Source organism: Musca vetustissima, unplaced genomic scaffold, assembly GCF_032173495.1.
Source record: "Musca vetustissima isolate MV318-11 ecotype Yass unplaced genomic scaffold, APGP_CSIRO_Mvet_v1 utg2253, whole genome shotgun sequence".
In the NCBI taxonomy this organism is placed as follows: Eukaryota; Metazoa; Arthropoda; class Insecta; order Diptera; family Muscidae; genus Musca; species Musca vetustissima.
The window spans coordinates 449270-470488 of NW_026888442.1; the positions used below are offsets into that span (position 1 = coordinate 449270).

Here is a 21219-nt window from a genome sequence, read left to right on the forward strand (position 1 = left end):
AAACACACACAACAAACAAAAAATAAGTGTTCGGTCCACTTCATCCCAAAATTATAATCTGATCATCACCGAAAATTATAGACGTTGTCCTTGACCATAACTCGAACCCCATGGAACATTTCATATCGATCAGCGTTATATTTCCGCCCTCTAGTGTGTGGGTTACTAAATAATATCTGAATACGGAAGCACCTGTAAATATTTAAGTGTAACTCCCACATCCGAGTACATACGACAATAAAATTGGTATCAATTTAAAGGTCAACAACTCCTCTTGGATATACTTGTCAACTTCTCGGGTCTATGTCCTTCAGGTGTATATATATACGCTATAGAATACAATTTTTTTAATTTTTCACACAAAAGTAGGGGTACATTTGACCAGCTAAATATTGACCGATCCTTATCAAAAAAGGGATGTTTATTCCTGGCCCGACCCCCTTCTCCATGTAAAAATTCGCGATGTTTGGGCGGTAATTGCGGCCTCTGGAGCGACCAGAAAAACCGACAAATATAGGTATTTGGTCTATTTCATCCCCTAAATATCAACCGATCATTACCAACATAGGGGTCTTCATTATCCAGAACCCATCCTACATGCATAATTTCGTTAAGATTGGTCCACAACTGTGGCCTGTATCGTGTTTACAAATTATAATGTACAGACGGACACACGTGTCTAGATCGACTCAGCTAGTCGAGATATGACGATCGGTATTCATAAAGGTGGGTCTAAGACCAATATTTCGCGGTGTACCAAACTCTTGGGACTGCACAAATCTATAATACCCTGACAACATAGTTGTGTAGGGTATAAAAATAAAACCACTTGTGGTACTTGAAAAAACATATTTTTGAAAAATCTAAGCCTCTTTCCCTACTTGAGAAAATAATTAAAAAAACTACGCCTCTTTCCCTTACTACCAACTTAACAAATCATTTTCTGGTACGCTCTCTTACGCTCCCAAAACAATATTAAAAATAAATATTTAACTAAATTATGTCTTATGGTCCTTGAACAATATTTTTAATTAATCTATGCATAATTGTACACCTATGATCATATTTTTAAAATCATCTACCCCTCTTATAATTCTCGAAAAACATGTTTCTTATTCCTTATTGCACCACTCTCGTTTAATCTACAAAAAACAATACCAACAATACCCTTTCGAACAGATACTGAGATACATATATTGTTTCCTAGTAGCTGCATTATGACGACTATCTATCTCCAATCCCTATTTGTTTCTTGGCTACTGTGCAACAAAAATTGCCTTAAGACGAACGGCGGGAAGACCACTTGGCCAGACATTGCTACTCTTCTCCTTCATCGCATAAATTATGCCAAGATATGAATTTCAAGTTAAGTGTCATCTTCATTTCCAGTTGTGGTAATTTTTTTTTTCTTCTTTTCTATTTTTTTTTTATTTTTGTAAGGTTGTTGTCTTTGTTTGTAATGAGAAACGACAGTAATATGCCAGCTATTTAGGAATGCAAGCAAGCTTTCTTTCCTCTAAGGAAATGCATTTTTTGTTGTTGTTTTTATCATCGGCTGTTTTTTTCATGGGCTCTCTGTGTAAATGCTTTTACTGAATTGACTTCATTGTTTTAAATGTTTTGCTATTTAATTTGTAGTTTCCCTCCCGTATTAATATTTTAACATGAATGCGGCAATAAGTATTTTACTTGTGAGGAAATTCCCTAGGGGGAATTTCAAATAATTCCCCCTCAAGAAATTCTTTCAATGAAGACCTTAAAAACTGAAGACCTTTTTTCGAAAGAGTTTCATACTTCATACGGTCGTTAAGAGTCTCTGTTCAGACTTGAAAGAGAAATTCAGGGCTCTCATATAAAAACAACAGGCTTATATCCCATAATTGAATTCTAACAACTCCAACATTCCTTGTAACTGCATTGCTGAGTATGCTGTATGGAAACTCTCTTCTCTTCATTAACTCATTACATATCTAATTGTAACGACGACGACGACCAAACACGAGGCCCCCACACATTGTTTACCTTTTCTCCAAACAACACGAAAGGGGAGTTAAAATCAACAAACATAACAATGTTGGGGCAAGAAATAAAACAACAACAACAAATACAACATGAAAATATAAACATTGTTTTTGTGTTTTTTCTGCTTGTTTGCTACTACTGCGCCATAATAGAGCAGACCAAAGAAGAGAAGGAATTCCTTTTTTTTTTTTTTTGGTGGGGAACCATGAGAGAGGCTGTTTACTCTGGGTATCCCAACATTTACATTTGTAAAAAAAAAAACAAAAACAAAAACAGAGTTGTTAGCTTTGAATGTGTTTATTTGTTGGGGACAAAAACATAAATTGTTTTTCTTGTTGTTGGTCGGTCTTCAAAGCCAAAATGTTGGGGGGTTTTACCTCCATTCTGCGGAAGATGTCAACTATTTATATGTAGTTTTTTAACTGGTGTTTTCTTGTTTTGTTGGTTTTTTGTTGCTTGTAAACATTGTAAGTTATAGCTTCCTTAATGGCAACAGCAATGACAATGAAACGGAAAAACAGCAACAACATTATTTGTTTGCTACTGTGTCACACACAATGGCAGTAACAATTGTAAATGGTTTAACAACATACATTCTTGAATATTTTACATTTACAGACATTTGTAGAATGGATTGGTAATTTTGTATTTTTAGGATTATTAGAAGTGAGAATTTTAAATAAATATTTTTTTTATTTACCCTCTTTTATAAACATTTAGCCCTTTTTTATAAACATTTAAAAAATATATATATTTAGGTGTAAGTATTGATAGGTGTAAGTAAAAATTTTTTTATAAACATTTTTTATAACACTATTTTCAAGATTTCTCAGAGTTATGGATTTTCTGTGGATTCTCGGAGGCACACATTTTTAAAAACATTTGTTCAAGGATTTTCCAAGGCATAGATTTTCTATATTTTCTTAGAGAATATTAAAAAGGCAAACAAATTTAATAATTTTCAAAGACTATCAAAGGGTATTTTCGAAAAAAATTATGGATTTTCAGAGCAATATTTTGTACCCTACACAACTATGTTATCAGGGTATAATAGCTTTGTGTTGCCACAAGAGTTTGTAACGCCACGAAATATTGGCCCTAGACCCAACCTTAAGTATACCGATTGTCATAGCTGAGTCGATCTAGGCATGTGTGTCCGTCCGTCCGTTTGTCCATTATAATTTGTAAACACGATACAGGCCACAGTTATGTACCATTCTTAACGAATTTTTGCATGTAGGATGGTTTCTGCCCAATAAAGACCCCTATTGTTTTTGGCACTGATCGGTTAATATTTGGGGGATGAAATGGATCAAAAACTTTATTTTTGTCTGATTTTCTGGTCGCTTTAGAGGCCGCTATTATGGCCCAAACATGTCGAATTTTTACATGGAGAAGGATATCGGGCCAAAGACTAAGCATGTTTGCTTTGATAAAGATCGGTCAATATTTAGGGGGTCAAATGTATCCTGACTTTGGTGTGAAAAATTACAAAATTTGTATTCTATGGCGTATATATTTATTCCTGAAGGACATAGACCCGAAAAGTTGATAGTATATCCAAGAGGAGTGGTTGACCTTTAAATTAATACCAATAATATTGTATGTACTCGGTACCACATCGGTAGGTACTCGTTTTAAAATGTTTCATGAGTTCCAGTTATGGTCAAGTACAACGTCTATAGTTTTCGGTGATGATCAGATTATAATTTTGGGATGCAGTGGACCGAAAACTTATTTTGTTGTGCGTGTTTTTTTTTTTTTTTTTTTTTTTGAATCGGTCTATAGGCCACAATTATAAGCCGAACATCACAACACAACCCACGGTGTAGGGAATCTGGACAATTAATTAGAAAGGACTGTACTGTATATGAATGGTAATATTCGGAAAATATGTCAGTGTAAGGAAGAGGTGATGTTGACCTCTAATCGGGCTAGATTGAACAAATATCACGAAATATTGCTCAGGCTCGGAATAAACATCCGCAGAAAGTTAGAGTCCCTTGGTAGTTGTGTAGGTATCGTATGGTAGGCCCCGCCCAGCTATACTGCTCCGGTCACAAGTTTTTAATTATTTTTTCAAAGTCGAGATTAAAAAAAATCCTTGTAGGCGAGATTTTTTTTTAGAATCCTAACATAGTCGTAGATTTAAAAATGTTTACTTCTCCTATCAATGTCGTAGTTTTTTGCCAAAAAATTTGAATAATATATTTTCATAGTCTTTCAATGGCGTACATTTTTAAAAGTAATATTTTCGAAACCTATCAGAGGCAAAGATCTTGGAACAATATTTTTTCAAAGCCTAACAAAGGGGATGAATTTTGTTAGGTTGGTTTTTAAGAAGGAATGGATTTTTAAGAAGTTTTGATTTTTGTGAACATATTCATTTAGAGTACTATATTTCAGCTTCACTACATATAGACTGTCCTCAATTCATCTATAGAGCCTCAATAGCATATAGCATATGCCCAATGTTGGGCGCCACAACTTTCGCTTTCAATTTATTTGTGATTATCTATTTACATTTGTAAATATTCCTTGTAATCTTCCTCTCACAATATTATTACTCATAATTCAATATATTAATAATAAATTTATTAATAGCATTAATCAAAGTACAACAAACTCATTTAAAGTGCAGAACAAAACGCCCCACAACTAAAAATAACCGTATTCTACTATAATGGCTGTCCATAGGAACGCTACTTAAAGTGTTATAAAAATTATAAATAAAAACAAAGAAGAAGAAAAAAATAAAAATTATAATAAACCACTAAACGACCAAACAGCCGACCATAGAATATAAGCAGTACAAACCACTTTAAGTTAATATACAACAACAGCAACATCAACTGTGATTAATGGGCAGAACAAGTTTAACGACAAGCCAAGCCAAACCACGTTGGCCCATATAAGAAAATAAACAAAAAATTTTTAAGCCCAACTACGGAAGCAATTGTTGTTACTCTTATTATTATTTTTTTTGTGTAATCTAATATAACAGTTGTAACAACAAAATTTTCTTAGAATTATTCTGAAACGCGTTTGAACGAAATACAAATGTTTTTCCTTTTTATTTTTCCTTAGAATTAAAATGACTAAGAAAATTACAACAACAAAAACATATGATAAATATGTGTGATGAGTGTGAGAACACCAACCAAAACAAAAAAACACACCTAACCAAAAAAGGTTTCAAAAATTGTTAACCAAATTAATAAAACCAAAAATTGAAGTGCCATAACGCCAATGCCTTAAAACTTGCCGCAACAACCAAACGCTACCTACTGAAAAAAAAATTCAAAATATAATTGAATTTCATGTAATTGAATACCAAAGTCATCAGCAAAATAAAAAACAACTTTACACACATGCATAATTTATTTCTACGTATCAAAACCCAGCTGAGCGTGTTAACCTCCCAAAATTCCTCCAATACCTCACCCCTTAAAAAACCTCCCACCTCAGCTGGCGGTGGTGGAACCCCCAACATTGTCCAAACACCTGCTTCGGCAACAGCAACACCACGTCATCGCACCAACTCAGCACCGGATATGGAATTACAACGTTCGCGTTCACTGAAATCGATACGTGTTCGAAAAATCTCAAAGGGTTCGTTGAAATCCTTAAGACGTGGCACGGTGTGTGTCACCGTTAGTACACATGCATCGTCGGTATTCTATGATACCGATACAGAGGTAATAATGAAAAAAACATTATTTCTACTTAGAAAAAAACAAACAGACAATTTTTAAGGATTATCAGTGGCTTGGAAAATATATGTTCAAAGCTATAAAATCTAGAATTAAAAAAATATTTTTAAGTACCAGAAGAGGTCTGGAGTTAAAAAAAACATATTTTTTTCAAGGGCTGTAAGTGGCGTGGATTTCTTAAAAATACTTTTTCAAGTACCAGAAGAGGTGTGGATTTTTATACCCTATACAACTATGTTGTCAGGGTATTGTAACATTGTACAGCCCCAAGAGTTTGTAACGCCACGAAATATTGGTCCTAGACCCACCTTTAAGTATACCGATTGTCATATCTCGACTAGCTGAGTCGATCTAGACATGTGTGTCCGTCCGTCCGTCTGTCCATTATAATTTGTAAACACCACACATGCCACAGTTATGCAGCAATTTTCACGAAATTTTGCATGTAGGATGGCTTCTGGCCAATGAAGACCCTATTGTTTCCTGGTAAAGATCGTTTAATATTTAGGGGATGAAATGGATCAAATGCTTTATTTTTGGCGGTTTTTCTGGTATCTCCAGAGGCCGCAATTATAGCCCAAACATCGCGATTTTTTACATGGAGAAGGGGATGGATCAAATACTTAATTTTTGGCGGGTTTTCTGGTAGCTTCAGAAGCCGCAATTATGGCCCAAACATCGCGATTTTTTACATGGAGAAGGTAATCGGGCCAAAGAATAAGCATGTCTGTTTTGATAAAAATCGGTCAATGGACCCTGACTTTTGTGTGAAAAGTAAAAAATTTGTATTCCATAGCGTATATATTTACTCCTGAAGGACATAGACCCGATAAGTTGATAGTATATCCAAGAGAAGTGCTTGACCTATAAATTGATACCAACGTATGTTCTCGGATGTGGGAGTTACACTTAAATATGTGCAGGTGCTTATGTATTCAAATATTATTTAGTAACCCATTATCACACTAGAGGGTAGAAATATAGCGCTGATCGCTTTTAAATTTTGCATGAGGTTCCAGTTATGGTCAAGGACAACGCCTATAATTTTCGGTGATGTTCATATTATAATATTGGGATGAAGTGGACCGAAAACTTAATTTTTTGTGTTTTTTTTTCGAGTTGATGTCACGGAATCTGAACAATTAATTAGAAGGGATGTACTGAATATGAATTGTAATATTCGGAAAATATGTTAGTGTAAGGAAGACCTTTTGACCTCTAATCGGGCTAGATTGAGAAAATTTCACGAAATATTGCCCAGGGTCGGAATAAACATCCGCAGAAAGTTAGAGTCCCATCGTAGTTGTGTAGGGTATCGTATGGTCGACCTCGTCAAACTATACTGTCCCGCTAACTGATTTAAAAATATTTTTTCAACTACCAGAAGAAACGTGGATTTTTTTAAAAATATTTTTTCAAATTCTTCCATAGGCGTGGATTTTTTTAAAAATATTTTTTCAAGTTCTTCCATAGGCGTGGAGTTTTTAGAAATATTTTTTTAAGTACTTCCATTTTTTAAAAGAACTTGGTTTATCGTCGTTAAAATTGTGATTTCGACCGCATAAATATTATTCAGCAAATGGCGCCCAACGTGACACATGATACTAAATATTTTTCTTAAATCTTTTCAACATCGTGTTCATGTTTTTCAAATGAAAAATTTACCCATTTTTCTTGCATCCTTGGAATGCCACGAATATCATTCTTTACAATGGCAACATATTATTTTATGTGGACAACATTTTTCCGTCATCACCTTGCAATCAACGCTATCAGCATAATTATCAACACCGACGACAGTCACTTCTGGCCAACAAAAACAGCAACAACATAATCATTAAAAAATTACTGTCGTCGCCGTCGAACGTCACAACATACCAAGTGTTGTAATAAAAAACCAAACACATTTCCTTAACTTTTGCCACGGGTAATAGCAGCAGCTCTCCACACGCAGGCACATGATGGTGATGGGAGCAGTTCCAAATGTGTGTCATCTCATCTAATGTTGTGTAATTGCATGTTGTGGGCTAGCGCATCAGGTCCATAAGACAATTGCCCCACCGACCTCCAATGTTGGGTGAAGTGAGTGTCCCATTATAAGCAACCGGCTGGCTGGTTGGCTGTCCGGTCAGTCATGGCATCTAGTCGCTGAGCTAGCCAGGCATTCAGTGAGCCACCCAGTTAGCCATTCAACCATCTGTCATAAATGTAGCAAAAAGGCAGGCAATTACCACATATCTACATAGCGAGATAGAGATATGTTTATTTGTGTGGTGATGATGGTGATGTTGATGGACACACATGAACAAAATGATTACAGCTACTGTTCGACCAGATTCCCAGTGAACAGCAGCAACAGCACCACCGGCAGCAACATGGCCATACTCGCAATGAAACAGCAATGGCCATGTTCGTCATCATCTTCCATTTTTTTTGGTTGGTTGGTCGGTCGGTTGGTTGCTAGCTTCGTTTGTGTAATGATTGCTGCCTCAGGTAGCACAATTACCAACACCGGCACGGCACCACCACTCATAGCTAGTAGAGTACCGTCAGGGTACTAACCAAACAGCACCTATATGTCCACGATTTAGATATAATTTTTGTGTTGCCTTTCTTCTGCCTCTAACGGTAATTTTAGATAGCCGCTGCTGCTCTTCTTATGTTGTAATATTTGTTCTCTTTTTTGTTATTCATGTTAGTGCAATGTAATCTGGTTGTTGTTAGTTTTTTGTCAAGACATTATATAAACGGTTTTTAAACTGAAACTGTTCATCATACCATAATAACTGGCCAGCCTGCCAACCAACAAACCATCCGAACACCCAACCAGCTAGCCATTCAGCAAGTCCGCTTGGCAAAGGTGTAGCAATTTTTAGCTTAGCTTGAGCATGTGGAAACATTTGCCGTAACTGTCCATTCTGTTTTTTTCCTTTTATTCTATTCTATTATTCATGATTTTGTTTTCCTTTTTCCTATCATTTTTTTCTATTTTCTATTACATGAATATCTATTATTCTAAATTTCCTTTTTTTCTTCACTCAGTTGGTCGCCGCTACTAAATTCCACCGTCATCATCCATCTAATCAATATCTCTTCCTCACTTGTTATTTTTCTCATTGTATATTTTTCTATTGTTGTTGTTTGGAGTTTTTCTATTATTTTTTTCGTGGAAATGACCATGAAAATTAATTCAATTACAGTTGTTTTCAGGCTATACAAGTGGAAGAAGCAAAAACAAAAACTGCTCAGGTCTTCCATTAATGCCGGTGGTTGTAAGTTTTCTTTTCTAAAAGCAATGCAATCAGATTGTTGTCAGCCAATTCCGAATAGGTGGGTTTTGTTGTGGCGAATAGGAAACTATCATTGACAAAAATCTGTACAATAAATGTATTTTAACCAAATGCCTTACGTTGGGCGCCAAAGAGACAATTTGGATAGATTTTATTTATATTTTTGCATAAAATAGCTAATAAATTATATGATCTAACTTTATTTTTAATAGTCCAATGATTCAGAATTAGACCGATGGGTATGAAACATTTGATTAATAATTCATTAAGTTTCATTTCTGCTTCGACGGAGGTTTTTGTGGATGGTCCCAATCAATAAACGGTCTTTATGGTGTCGATCATCTTCTTCTCGGCTTCCTAATTTTTGTGGCTTTTACATCTCCAATCATTGTTTTTCCTTTTTTAAGCGTCGGACACGTAGTACGTCTAAGTTCTAAGTCTTGTATAGACTTAGAACTGAAGACTTATCCAAGCCCACCACAATGAAAGATCCCCCTCATTGTTCTCATTCCTGCGGAAGAATTCCTAATTCTTCACCAGACCAAAAATTTCGAGCATGCGTCCTGTTGTGTACTCTCCGTCCCAAACTCTGACGAAGGCAGTAGAGTTTTAATGTAGAGCACTGTATTTTTTCGGATCCTGCCTCTCAATTCTTCTGAAAAATACATCGTTGGACTCGTAGTACGACATACCCTTAGTCTTGGCCAAACATGCCATCGTAGACTTGGCCAAGCCCCCCACAGGGAAAGTCCCTTCACCGTTCCCCTATGACAGTGATTTGCTCTACAGACCAAAGAACATGTTCCAACCTCTTACGAAGACAGTTGAATTTTGTACCTGAGGAATGTTCCTCTACGAAGTCGTCCATCTACTTCTCCACTCGGTAACGGTTTTTTGTGGCTTCATCCTCTATAATCCTTGCCTTCCTAGGTTTAAAAAGGACATATTCAGACCCGTATTACGCTTTACCAATAGTTTTGATCAGTATTGCCATTGAAGACTTGTCCAAACTTACAATAGAGTCCCTATATCTTTCTCCTCCCTGCGGAGACTCACTTTTTCATCAGCTAAACATTGTTCTGCAGACCGACCAAAAGCTTCGAGAAGTCGTTCTGTTGTGAACTCGCTGCCTCATATAATAAAAACTATATCTAATTTTTATATCCACGTCGGTCTGTAATGACTTACGTTGGGCGCCAAATGAATCAATAAAATAAGGTTATGAAAATATTGCAATTTGCATTTGATATTTATGTCACATATTGGGCGCCACATATTTATTATAAATTAATCCCAGCATTGTAGGTAATTTTATTTAGAAATTTGGACACACATTGGGCGCCATTTTAGTTTATTAAATACATTGCCAATTTTATACGTTTAAGAATTGTATTTCTAGTCTATAACCTACATTGGACGTTTAATGTACAGCAAAGTGGAATTACAATTTGTACCCCTCGTTGGGCGCCAATTAGAGATATGTGTTCTATGCATGGATATTATTAGTTGATTTTCATGTTTATATAGGTTTCAATTTTGCTAGTCAACCCCAGTTCTTCTCATTAGAAAATTAAATGTAATTAGTGAGCCACATTGGGCGCCAACTGCATATATGAAGAAATTACATATATCCCACTATGTGCGTGCTATGACATTTTCTGATTTTTTTGTTTAGAGATTTTAAAGTTTGACACTTTTATATGGTTACCAATATCAGAATGTTGTAATTCGATGTTGTACCCCACGTTGGACGCCATCTGTAGTTAAGTAGATATAATATAAAAAACATCAGTATTTAATTTAGTTCGAGTGGTTTCACAAGGAAACTATTTTTACTTTATATTATTAATACATTTGTCTTTGTGGACATTAACTGACCTTCGTTGGGCGCCATATCTTCATTTTGTTATATGCATAATAATATTTAAACCTAATAAAACAATATTATTTCCTAGCTTTAGTAGGTGACATTGGATTCTTGCCCTTCATTGGGCGCCAATTGTACATGTATTTAAAATATGTATATTTTTTATTTATGTGTTGACAAGCTTACCTAAGTTTAAATTTGTCAAGCCTTTTTTTATTAATTTATAATGAAACATATTACTATTATATTACTAGTAAATGAAATCTATTTTCCCTTCTCTACATTGGGCGCCATATGCAAATGCGTACATATATTAATAAAATGCATAAATCTAGACATTGTTTTACTTAGCTGTCATAAAATTCTTCAAGTTCATTGGTTTACCATGACCTGAATATTGCAATTCGTGTTGTTGTCCCCCCAAGTTGGGCGCCATCTGTATCTACAAGTATTATGAATAATTTATGTAAAAGTAATAAATCAATATGTTATCTTCCGTATTTCCCAAATATTTATCAACAATTTTTACAAACCAATTTTGTTACCTTGCCCTGTATTTTTTGTGGATTGATAATAACCATGAAAAAAAATTCTTACAAAATTTGTCATTGACATTAATACCATTTTTTTCTTTGCTTATCGTGTCATACACACATTTTGTCATACAAAATGATGTTCTAAACTTTGATTATGTGAACTCTTCGATCGTACACCGGCGAATCTTATCAACAATGCCATAAATAAAATATTGATAAAAATATCAACTAATTGGCTTTTAAACGTAATATTTTCAAGGGGTTCGTTTTTGGGATTTTTTAATTTATTAAAAAATAATAATATAATATAATTTTATTTTGTTTTTATAATATTATTTAATAATTTTATTTTATGTTTTTTTTTTCTATCTTTCCAGGGCGATTATATAAAACATCCTGTCCTATACGAATTAAGCTACAAATATGGTTTCACAGACAATTTACCCGAAAGCGGCCTGCCCAGCCGCTTGGAGGAGATCAAAGAAGCAATACGACGAGAAATACGAAAAGAGTTAAAAATCAAAGAGGGCGCTGAAAAACTGCGCGAAGTTGCCAAAGATCGTCGTTCGTTGAACGATGTTGCTGCCATTGTCAAGAAGAGCAATAATAAAATTGCCGAACTGAAATCGGAACTGCAAGAATTGGAATCACAGATTCTATTGACGCAGGGCAATGATCGAGGTAAGTGAACAGAGCAACCAATAAAACAATTGTTTTTGGATCTGATTTAATTGACAAATTGATTTGTCCAGAGGTGATGAAGAAATATTTGTATTGGCCATTTTTGGGATGTTGTGAAAATACCTCCTCCCCCCCTCAGTGATGGAATATATGGTAGTGGCTATTGCCGTCGGAGCACAGCACCTATTTTTTGTTGTTATGACCATTTGTAGTGGAACAGCCAAAAAAAGCGGCTGTCGTATTATGAAAGCCCAACAAATATTTCTACACCGCTATTGTTGGTTTTGTTGTTTCTTAACACTATTCATGTTGTTGTAGCTATTTATTGTTTTTTTGGTAAAATATTTCTAGAACTGGTTTACTCCATAAGTAGCCAAAATCAATCAAATCATTTTGTTATGGCCTGTTTGTAATGATTAAATTGTTTTTGTTGATGCTGTTGCGGATTTTTTTTTTTTTTTGACACGATTATGAGGTGTTAAATTACAAATGACGAAAGTGTTAATTTCTCACGATTTTTCTTTTCGTTGGAGGGGGAAATTAACAGATAATGTTAAAAATTTTTGGAAGCATGTAAACAATGTTCAGTCCTCCCAAAAACTATATATGTGTATATGCTGTATATCTCTCTATAAATAATATTTTATATAAAAATTATTGACCTTCACGTTTCATTTCGTTGATGTTGGAGATGGTGTTGTTGTTGTTGATTTTTCCGCTTTCACACATTTTTTCACACTTTATATATTTGTTTTCATTTTTATTTGTTTTGGAACCAATCCGAAAAATCTGTTAATGCTTTTTGTCTGCCTAAAAGTCTAAGGGGATCTCTGTATTGTTTTTTTTTTTTATAAAAATGGGATTAAGTGCATGTTGATCGTCCGCATGATTTTCTGGGGGATTAGTGAAAATATGAAAAAAATATTTATTCTTGCAATGAAAAGGGGTCAAGGAGGGTCAAAGAAGTATTTTTATGGATGAGAGGTCTTTACTGCATCAAGGTCTTCCCCTAGTGTTGTTTCGATAGAACATTTTAAGAGATCTTCCCATAAAAGACCTGAAAAAGGGAGAGATGGAAAAGATCTTCATTAGGAGGAGTGCCAAAGGGTCTTCATTAGGAGGAGAAGACTATAGGGCCAAGTCTTCTCCTCCTAATGAAGAGCTGACAAGTATTTCAAAAGTTCTCTGTAAGGAAGATTTAAAAATTCTTCATCGCAGAGGCCTAATAAGACATTCCGGTCAACATTTTCCTTAAAAAGTCCTTCCTATTTTCTCAGAGGCTATAGGACCTCTTAGATACTATATTGTCTTCTGAAAAAAATAGTTTTTAAAGATCTTCTGAAAATTTTTTCTGTTAGGAAGTTAAACATTTTCCTTAAGTTCTTTCTCTAGGGAGGATCTGAAGATTCTTCCTCAAGGAAGCTTCCTCAAGGAAGCTTTGTGACCAACAATGTTGTTTTTTTTAAGACTGAGAAGATAAATATTTTCTCAGAGATCTATAGCCCTCAAAGAGACCACATTGTCTTCTGAAGAAAATTTGAAGGTCCGACTAGTCTTGCTAAAGTTCTCTCTGTAGGAAAGTCATACAGATTTTCCCAGGAGAAGGTCTGAAGAAGACTTTTCGGCTATTTTTGGTTTCACTATTTTTCAGAGATTATCGGACCTCATATGTCTAGATGGTCTTCTAAGAAAACCCGATCTTCTGTAGAAAAGTTGAAGCTCTGGCAAGTCCCTAGCCAAAGATTATTTCTCGAGGAGACCTAAGGAATGCATACCCTTAAGAAGATCTAAAGATGCTATTTATATTATCCGATATAAATACGATTTCATAGCACACCACATTGTCTTCTGAAGAAATTAGGTCTTAAAGGTCTTCTATAGAAATGCAGAAGGTCTTCTGTAGAAAAGTTGAAGTTCTAACAAGACTTTAAAGTTCTCTCAAGAGAAAACCAAAAATTCGTCCTAGAGGAGACTTAAAGAAGGTCTTCGGAACAGAGGTCTTATTCTTCTTCAAAAAATTTCTGAAGGTATTTTCCTGAAACACCAGGAAGTCTTCTTCACGGAAAACCGGAAACGGTTGTCTCATAGAATTCCTTCTGGAATAGGGTTTTTAGTAGACTGAGTACCAGAAGGTACTCTTCATAGCCGATCAGAAGACCGGGAGGCATTCTACATAAAAGACTATAAGGTTTTCTTTTTTTTTCCTTCACATAGAACCAGAAGACCTGGAGGTTTTCAACTGAAGTTTTTCTTTCTGGGCCAGAAGTCCTGGAGATATTTTGAAGAGAATACCAGGACGCCTTTTTCGAAGAAACCCAAAACGTCTGCTTAGAAAAGAGGTTTTTTTTCCTTATAAAGAGGATGTTTTCCTTATAGAGGTTCAAGAGGACTCCTCATAGAAAACCAGAAAGTCTTATTCATAAAATTGAGATTCTCTCTCTACACGGAAGACCAAAAGGTCTAGGTGGTCTTTCTTCTATATATAAGACCACCTGGCCTTCTAGACCTTTTGATTGCTTAATTTATAGAAGACAAAGATGGCTTCTTCATAGAATGTCAGAAGGTGTTCCTCAGAAAACTGGAAAGTCTTTTTTCATAGAAGATCTGAAGGTGTACCTCATAGAAGTTCAAAACATCTTCTTAATAGAGATCTTGAGAACTTCTACATATAGTGTTGCAGAGCTTTTCCATAGAGGTTCTAAAATATCATCCTCCATTCTGTCTTCATTTTTTATTCTTCGTTCTTATTGACCCACTACTTGAATTTCCACGAATGAAAAACTCGGTTTCCCAGTACCCCATAAATTTACCAAAAACCGAATGAGATTCATTACGGATGAATAATAGTCTTCCTGCATTTCATGCTTCGAAATATATTACCCCCAAACAAATGATTTGCATTTCATTAGAAGTTCCAAGAAAATTTCTTGTGACATTTTAAAAACATTTTCTCAACTCAATGGCCCCCTTGTTTCCCAGAGGAGCAGAGACAAAATTTCCTTTGTAACAAAAAAAAAAAAAAAACACCTAAAAGAAAAAAAAACATGTAAATGGACCAATTTAGTTGGCGCCGCCATTTGTTGTTATTTAGAAATATTTTCTTTTACAAAAGACAAATGTTTTATGTTTTAACAGAACAGAAAATTCCGCACATATAGAGGCACACTCAAACAAACATACCCACTCAGCCAACATGTTAAATATAGGAGGGTGGGTGGCAAATATGTTGTCTTCTTGTTGCTGTTCTTTTTTTGTCTACATTTTAGCAAGGTCAGACAATTGGCCATTCATGAAAATTAAATTAAAAACAGAAACACCATACACAACAACAACAACATTAATATTATGATAGATGTATGTAATGAACATGCTTGTTCTGAAATTGGAAAATATATTTATATACATATGTATGTGAATAAAATTGTAGTTTTCATAAATTGTGCCCTTGTCGGGACCAATATAAATCATTTATTTATGAACCGATTTGAAGTCTAATTAAGTAAATAAACAATAGATCATTCAAAATTGACTGCCATCCGCTGCTGCTACGACCCTTTGAGATTTCCCATTCAAATGAATGGTCCGTACAAAATCGATTTGTCTGTCTGTTTCAAGGTATTCAAATTGAAGTGGACATTAAATGATTTCCCATTGAATGTTGCTCTGATTTTTCGTTAGGATCCCCTTTTCAGTTTCATTAATATTGAATTATTTAAATATAAATGAACTTTAACATATTCTATGAATTGAACTTTTAAGGGCTGACGCGGAGGTGACCGTTCATTACTAAAACAAAAACATATATGTGCTATTATTTTCAAATGGCAACGAGGTCGGTATGGCAGGCTTATAGGGTATCATTAAGAATAGTTCGTTATTTTTTTAAAAGAAGGCGGGTTCCTGAGCTCAAATAAAATGTGGTTGTTCAGTTGTTCTACAAGTTGGGGTGGAATTTCTAATATTCGAAGAATGTGAATCTACATGAGAAATCTTCTTAGCATCTACAGTTTTTAATTAACAACAGATATATCGGCACTTCTTTCAAAAAATAATCCGCCTTCCTTTCTATTTTATAATCACCGGTTATTGTGTTCTTCTAATAAAGAATCATATTTTAAATGTCCAGGATATCTTATAAATGATCGCCTTCTTACAGCAGAGTATGATGTATATTTTATAGAGGGATAGAATATCTTCTCAAAATTTATAAAAGATCTGAAACGTTTACTTATGAAACATTTTAGAGAATATGTAAATAATCTGATGAATAATGAAATATTCAAAAAATAACCTTCATAGATTGTCTTATTACAGAATAGTATAATGAATCGTTTATAGAACAACAGAATATCTTCTAAAAGTTTCTAATAAAAGATCTGAACTTCTAAAGAAAGAATTCTAATACAAATCTAAACTAAATTATAGATAAATACCTAGGCGACCTTTTAATTACAGTCCTACGATGTAGAAAACCACCAGTTTTTTCATATAAAACCAGCAGGTCTATTTCATGGAAGGTCCAGCATATCTTCTTCATTAAAGATCAAAAGCTGTTATTCATAGTAGACGTCCAGCATAGAAAACCAGAAGGCCATATTCATTGAAGATCAGATCATCTTCATTAGTGGATAGTGTGTCAGATCACAAACCTATGGTTTCCGGGTTCGAATACGAGCCGGAGAAGAACAAATTATTTCAAAGTGGGTTTAAAATATTTTTAAATAGAGTCTTACACCATCTCCCGATGAAATGCATACGAAACCACCTGACATTCTCATAGGAGATAGCGCCACCCTGTGGAAAATTGCAGTACTAATTGCAGTCCATAAAAGATTTGTTTCTATGCAACGATAGGTGATAGCCTCAGATTTTCTATGCATACTTAAGAGCTGAAAATTTGGGAATACATGGTCGGAAAATCGGTGTTATGAAATGTCTGCAATATAAAATTAAACCTCTAATTTTCAAAAAGAAGAATCTGTTATGAAGACCACTGATCCTCACTGAAAATAATATTAAAAAAATATTTACCTGGCCTATTTTCGAAAGAAGACTATTTTCCATCCTGTAAAAACGAAAATTTTGTTATTCTATAAATATTAGGCTTTATCTTTAACTTCTCTAGAATTTGGGGCAGTTCTATTGAACAATCGCAGAAAGGTAAAAAATATATCTACCTTATCAAGTACCTTCTATAGGATAACGATATATATATAGTTTATAATCCTGCCATCTATCGTTGCCTAGAAACGATGACTCTTTGAATTTAGGGCGGTGGTTTGGATCCTTGCTGATTTAGTATTGTAATTTTCCGTTGGGTGGCGCTATCTTCTGCCATTCCTATTTTGTGTTCTACTTATGTATTGATCTTCTCACCAATGTATATACCTTATATTCTTCTCTAGACTAAGAATCTTCTGATCTTCCTTAAAAGTAAAAATACTCTGCTTGTTCTCCTTCGGTCTTTCTAAGAAAGTATACATTCTGTAAGGAGAAGGATTCTTGTATAATAATATATTCATCTTATGTACAATGGAAAATCTTCTGGGCCTCCCTAATAAAAAAAATCGACTTTTGACATTACTTCCAAACTTTTATGGCATGATTTGTTTTCTGTCAATCCCACCCTCGTATTATAGCTCTAATAATGCCGCTACTCTGTATAAACGGAAAGAAAAATCAAACCAAACAAAAAACTTGGTCGATTGCCAAGAATTGGTTCAATTCATTAGAGATGAGATACGATGAACTGATGCTGCTGATGATGACGACGTTGTTGTTGCTGCTCTGCTCCTACAATTCCGCTACCATGTTGTTGATATTCGTTTATAATTATTGGCTTCGTTGGTTTAGTGTCATCCAACAAGAAAGACACACATAACCACCTCCTATTGCTAGAGAAATGGGTGGGAAAGACCCGCACAACCGAAGTTGCGGCAGAGAATCTCTGAGATAAAGAAAATTGCCTTCCTTGTTTTTAATTTTTTTCTTTTGCACCGAAGAGATTTTGTGCAAAGATATAACTCTATCATTTGGGAGGGTAAAATCTAAACAAATTCGATACAGAGGCATGAAGCGATAGATAAACCGCATGCGAATATTTTGTGACACAACCCGGCAGTAGTTTTAATAAAGACCTGTCAGCTACCTAACGCTCCCTTTGAAGATATTTACTTCATCATTTTCCTCCCTTCAATATTTGACTTTGTCATGGAGGAATGTATGGATGGATCCATCCAGAGTGGCATATGTTACATTGTTGATGGGATCCATATCATTATTTGCGTTTCATTTTTTTCTCAGGTCCACAATTGTTGTCTGACAAAAAATTAAAAACGAATTGAATTGCATCATCACACCAACCAGGCAGCTATTCAGGCCGTCAGCCACGACAATGTGTGGCATCAATTGTCTGTTGACTTCTTCACCGCCTCCAAAACCCTCTCAATTTAACATTTGGTTGATGGGACATCAGACAATCATCACCTTATTCATATTTTTATGATGATTCCAACCATCCATTCATTCCGCCATCATTCATCGATCCTTGGCTGTGTTTCTTTCTGCCCCCGTTTGTTGTTATTAAAAAAAGAAAGAAAAAACTGAAACTGTTGTTGTCGTTGATAAACTTTGACTGATAAAGAGGTTGTCAGCGAAAATCATCATTCTTGTTTTTTATTCCGTTCGTCAGCCAGTCTGTCAGCCAACCGACCCGGCAATCATATTACAATGTGTGGAATATGCCAATGGGTCTGATTATCATGATGATCATCATCAGCATGAACATGCTCATGTTCGTTCGTTCGGTTGGTGCCATACCGGAAATTAAAAAAATTCAATACGGCGCACACACATGGCAGTCTGGCTGGAGAAGATAGGCAGGCACCTATAACTGTATGTTATGTTTCCTTCCATAGATTGAATTGAATTAATGGGGCCACTGGAGGCTTCCGTCTTTTTTCCTTCTTCTTCTTCTTCTATATTCAACTCCCGTTCCGTCGTCCTCCAGTTTTTATTTTGAATTACCATTTGTTTGATTTCTTTCGAAAGAGGAAGCTAAACCAGGTTAACAATTCACAGACCCCTGTTTACTTTCACACATTGAATGTCAGGGTCACACCATAGACGAATTTTATCCAGTTTATGGCGTTGTACAAATGTCATGCTGCAGTAGATGTCAGGAAATCCGATGACTTTAAAAAGGGTTGGGCACATTACAATAATAATGAGGTTTTGTTTTCTTTAAAAGAAAACATTGATATTTTCAATGTCACTACGAACACGGAAAAAGATAAATAAATCGGAAATTGAAAAAGCTTTCTTGGGTCAGCCACCACAAGTCAGAAATTGTTAATCTAAGAAAATAATCAGTATTGAAGGAATTTTTTTTCAGAGACATGATGATTACGATAATAAGTTGAAGGAGTAATTTTATTTACAACACTTTTCAGAGCCAATCAAGATGGTTTGGATGTTCCAAGTTTGAGTGAAGGCGTTGATCCAGAAATCCATAATAAAACCTTGAATATATTATTATTTCGGTTATTGTATTAAATCCAATAACAACGATCTAAAATCCAAAATACTGTTTAGAGAATATGGGCGTATGTATGTATTGAACAATTGTCCTCTATGTTGTCCTACGTTTACCGTTCAAATCGGATCCGTGGTAAACATAAAATTTATGGTATCGAAATTGTCCAGTATTCTTCATTTAAATTTTTGGTATAAGAATACTTGAGGTCTAAAACGTATATATCGATAAGTCTCCATTTTAAATGTCGTTCTACGAGACCGACTTTTCGATCTTCTTTTAAAGTACGTAATTTCTGATAATCCTTGAAAAGAATATCATGTGGAAACTATGACATCCAAAATATATTCCGTCTAATTTTGAATGGGAGGATATATCGATATTTTATCAGAAGAAGTTTTCTTTTTTTCATACGAGATGAACCTGCCAAATACTATTTTGGCCGATTCTGGCCTTTTAGAAACAGAAACAATGCCTGCTCGAATATAGGGCGGTGGTTTGGGTACTTGCTGATTTAGTATCGACATTTTCCGCTGGGTGCCGCTATCTTCTGTCATTCCTATTTTGTGTCCTACTTATGTATTGATGTTGATACCGATGCACTATGTCGCGAGTTCATATAAACAGCGGCCAAAAATAGAAGGAGTTATCGTAAGTTAATGAAATTTGGTACATGTGCTTATTATTGGCCTAAAGAGCAACTGACAAAAAATTGGATAGATCGGACCAAGATTTCGTATACCTCCCATACAATGGGTCTTGAGAATGTCACCCTTTTTGGCCTATTAAATCTTTAATATTTAAACAAATTCAATGAAAATTGGCAATTTACATTTAATTAGGCCTCTAAAGCAACTGACCAAAAACTGGGTAGATCGGACCAAGATTTGATATACCTCCCATACAAAGGGTCTTGAAAATTTTACTATTTTGGGCTATATAATCGTTAATATTCAACCAAATTCAATGAAAATTGGCAATTTACATTTACTTATGCCTATAAAGCAATGGACCAAAAACTGGGTAGATTGGGCCAAGATTTGATATACCTCCCTATAAATTTTTTATATTCATCCAAATTGCAGGAAAATTTTCATGTCTTCTTCCAAGTTACATCAAATTTGGGCGAAGAAAGTAATAGGTGCTGTAATTCAGTTGTTGGCCCATATTTCAGGTACCTACCATACCAAAAGTCCCTAAAATGTAACTTTCTGTACTATAAAATCGTTATATGCAGCTAAATTAAGTATAGCAGTAATATTTTGGTTATTTTTATTATAATAAAATATTTGATATACTTTATTTACTAATAAATTACTTTTTTATCAATTTCAATTTTTCAAAACACACATCAGAGATATATATAAAATATTGTCTTCCCAAATGTACGATTTAGTATTATCCACGTTATAATCTCGGGCCTTTACTTTATGGCTGTTTAAGGATATTAGAAGGTCGGATTGTAATATAAAATTCTAAATATCCTTATTTAACTCGGCTTTAACAAAAGTTCGGGCTGCTACTAATTATTTGTTGGCATGACTTGTTAGCATCGTGTGAAAGTCGCTCAAAAGGT

The 21219-nt window shown here is 34.7% G+C and overlaps 1 protein-coding gene across 3 annotated transcripts in view; it reads left to right on the top strand.

Annotated features, from left to right (window-relative positions):
- The window catches only part of LOC133336306 (serine/threonine-protein kinase N), a 146186-nt gene that overhangs the window by 83763 nt on the left and 41204 nt on the right, over window positions 1-21219 (top strand). For 2 of the 3 annotated variants that reach the window (XM_061544592.1, XM_061544591.1), the window contains exon 2: window positions 11806-12109. In XM_061544592.1, the coding sequence (XP_061400576.1) occupies window positions 11806-12109 (304 nt within the window). Of the gene's footprint in view, window positions 1-5386; window positions 5721-11805; window positions 12110-21219 lie in introns of those variants that run through there. The other variant, XM_061544590.1, reaches the window with a different exon arrangement.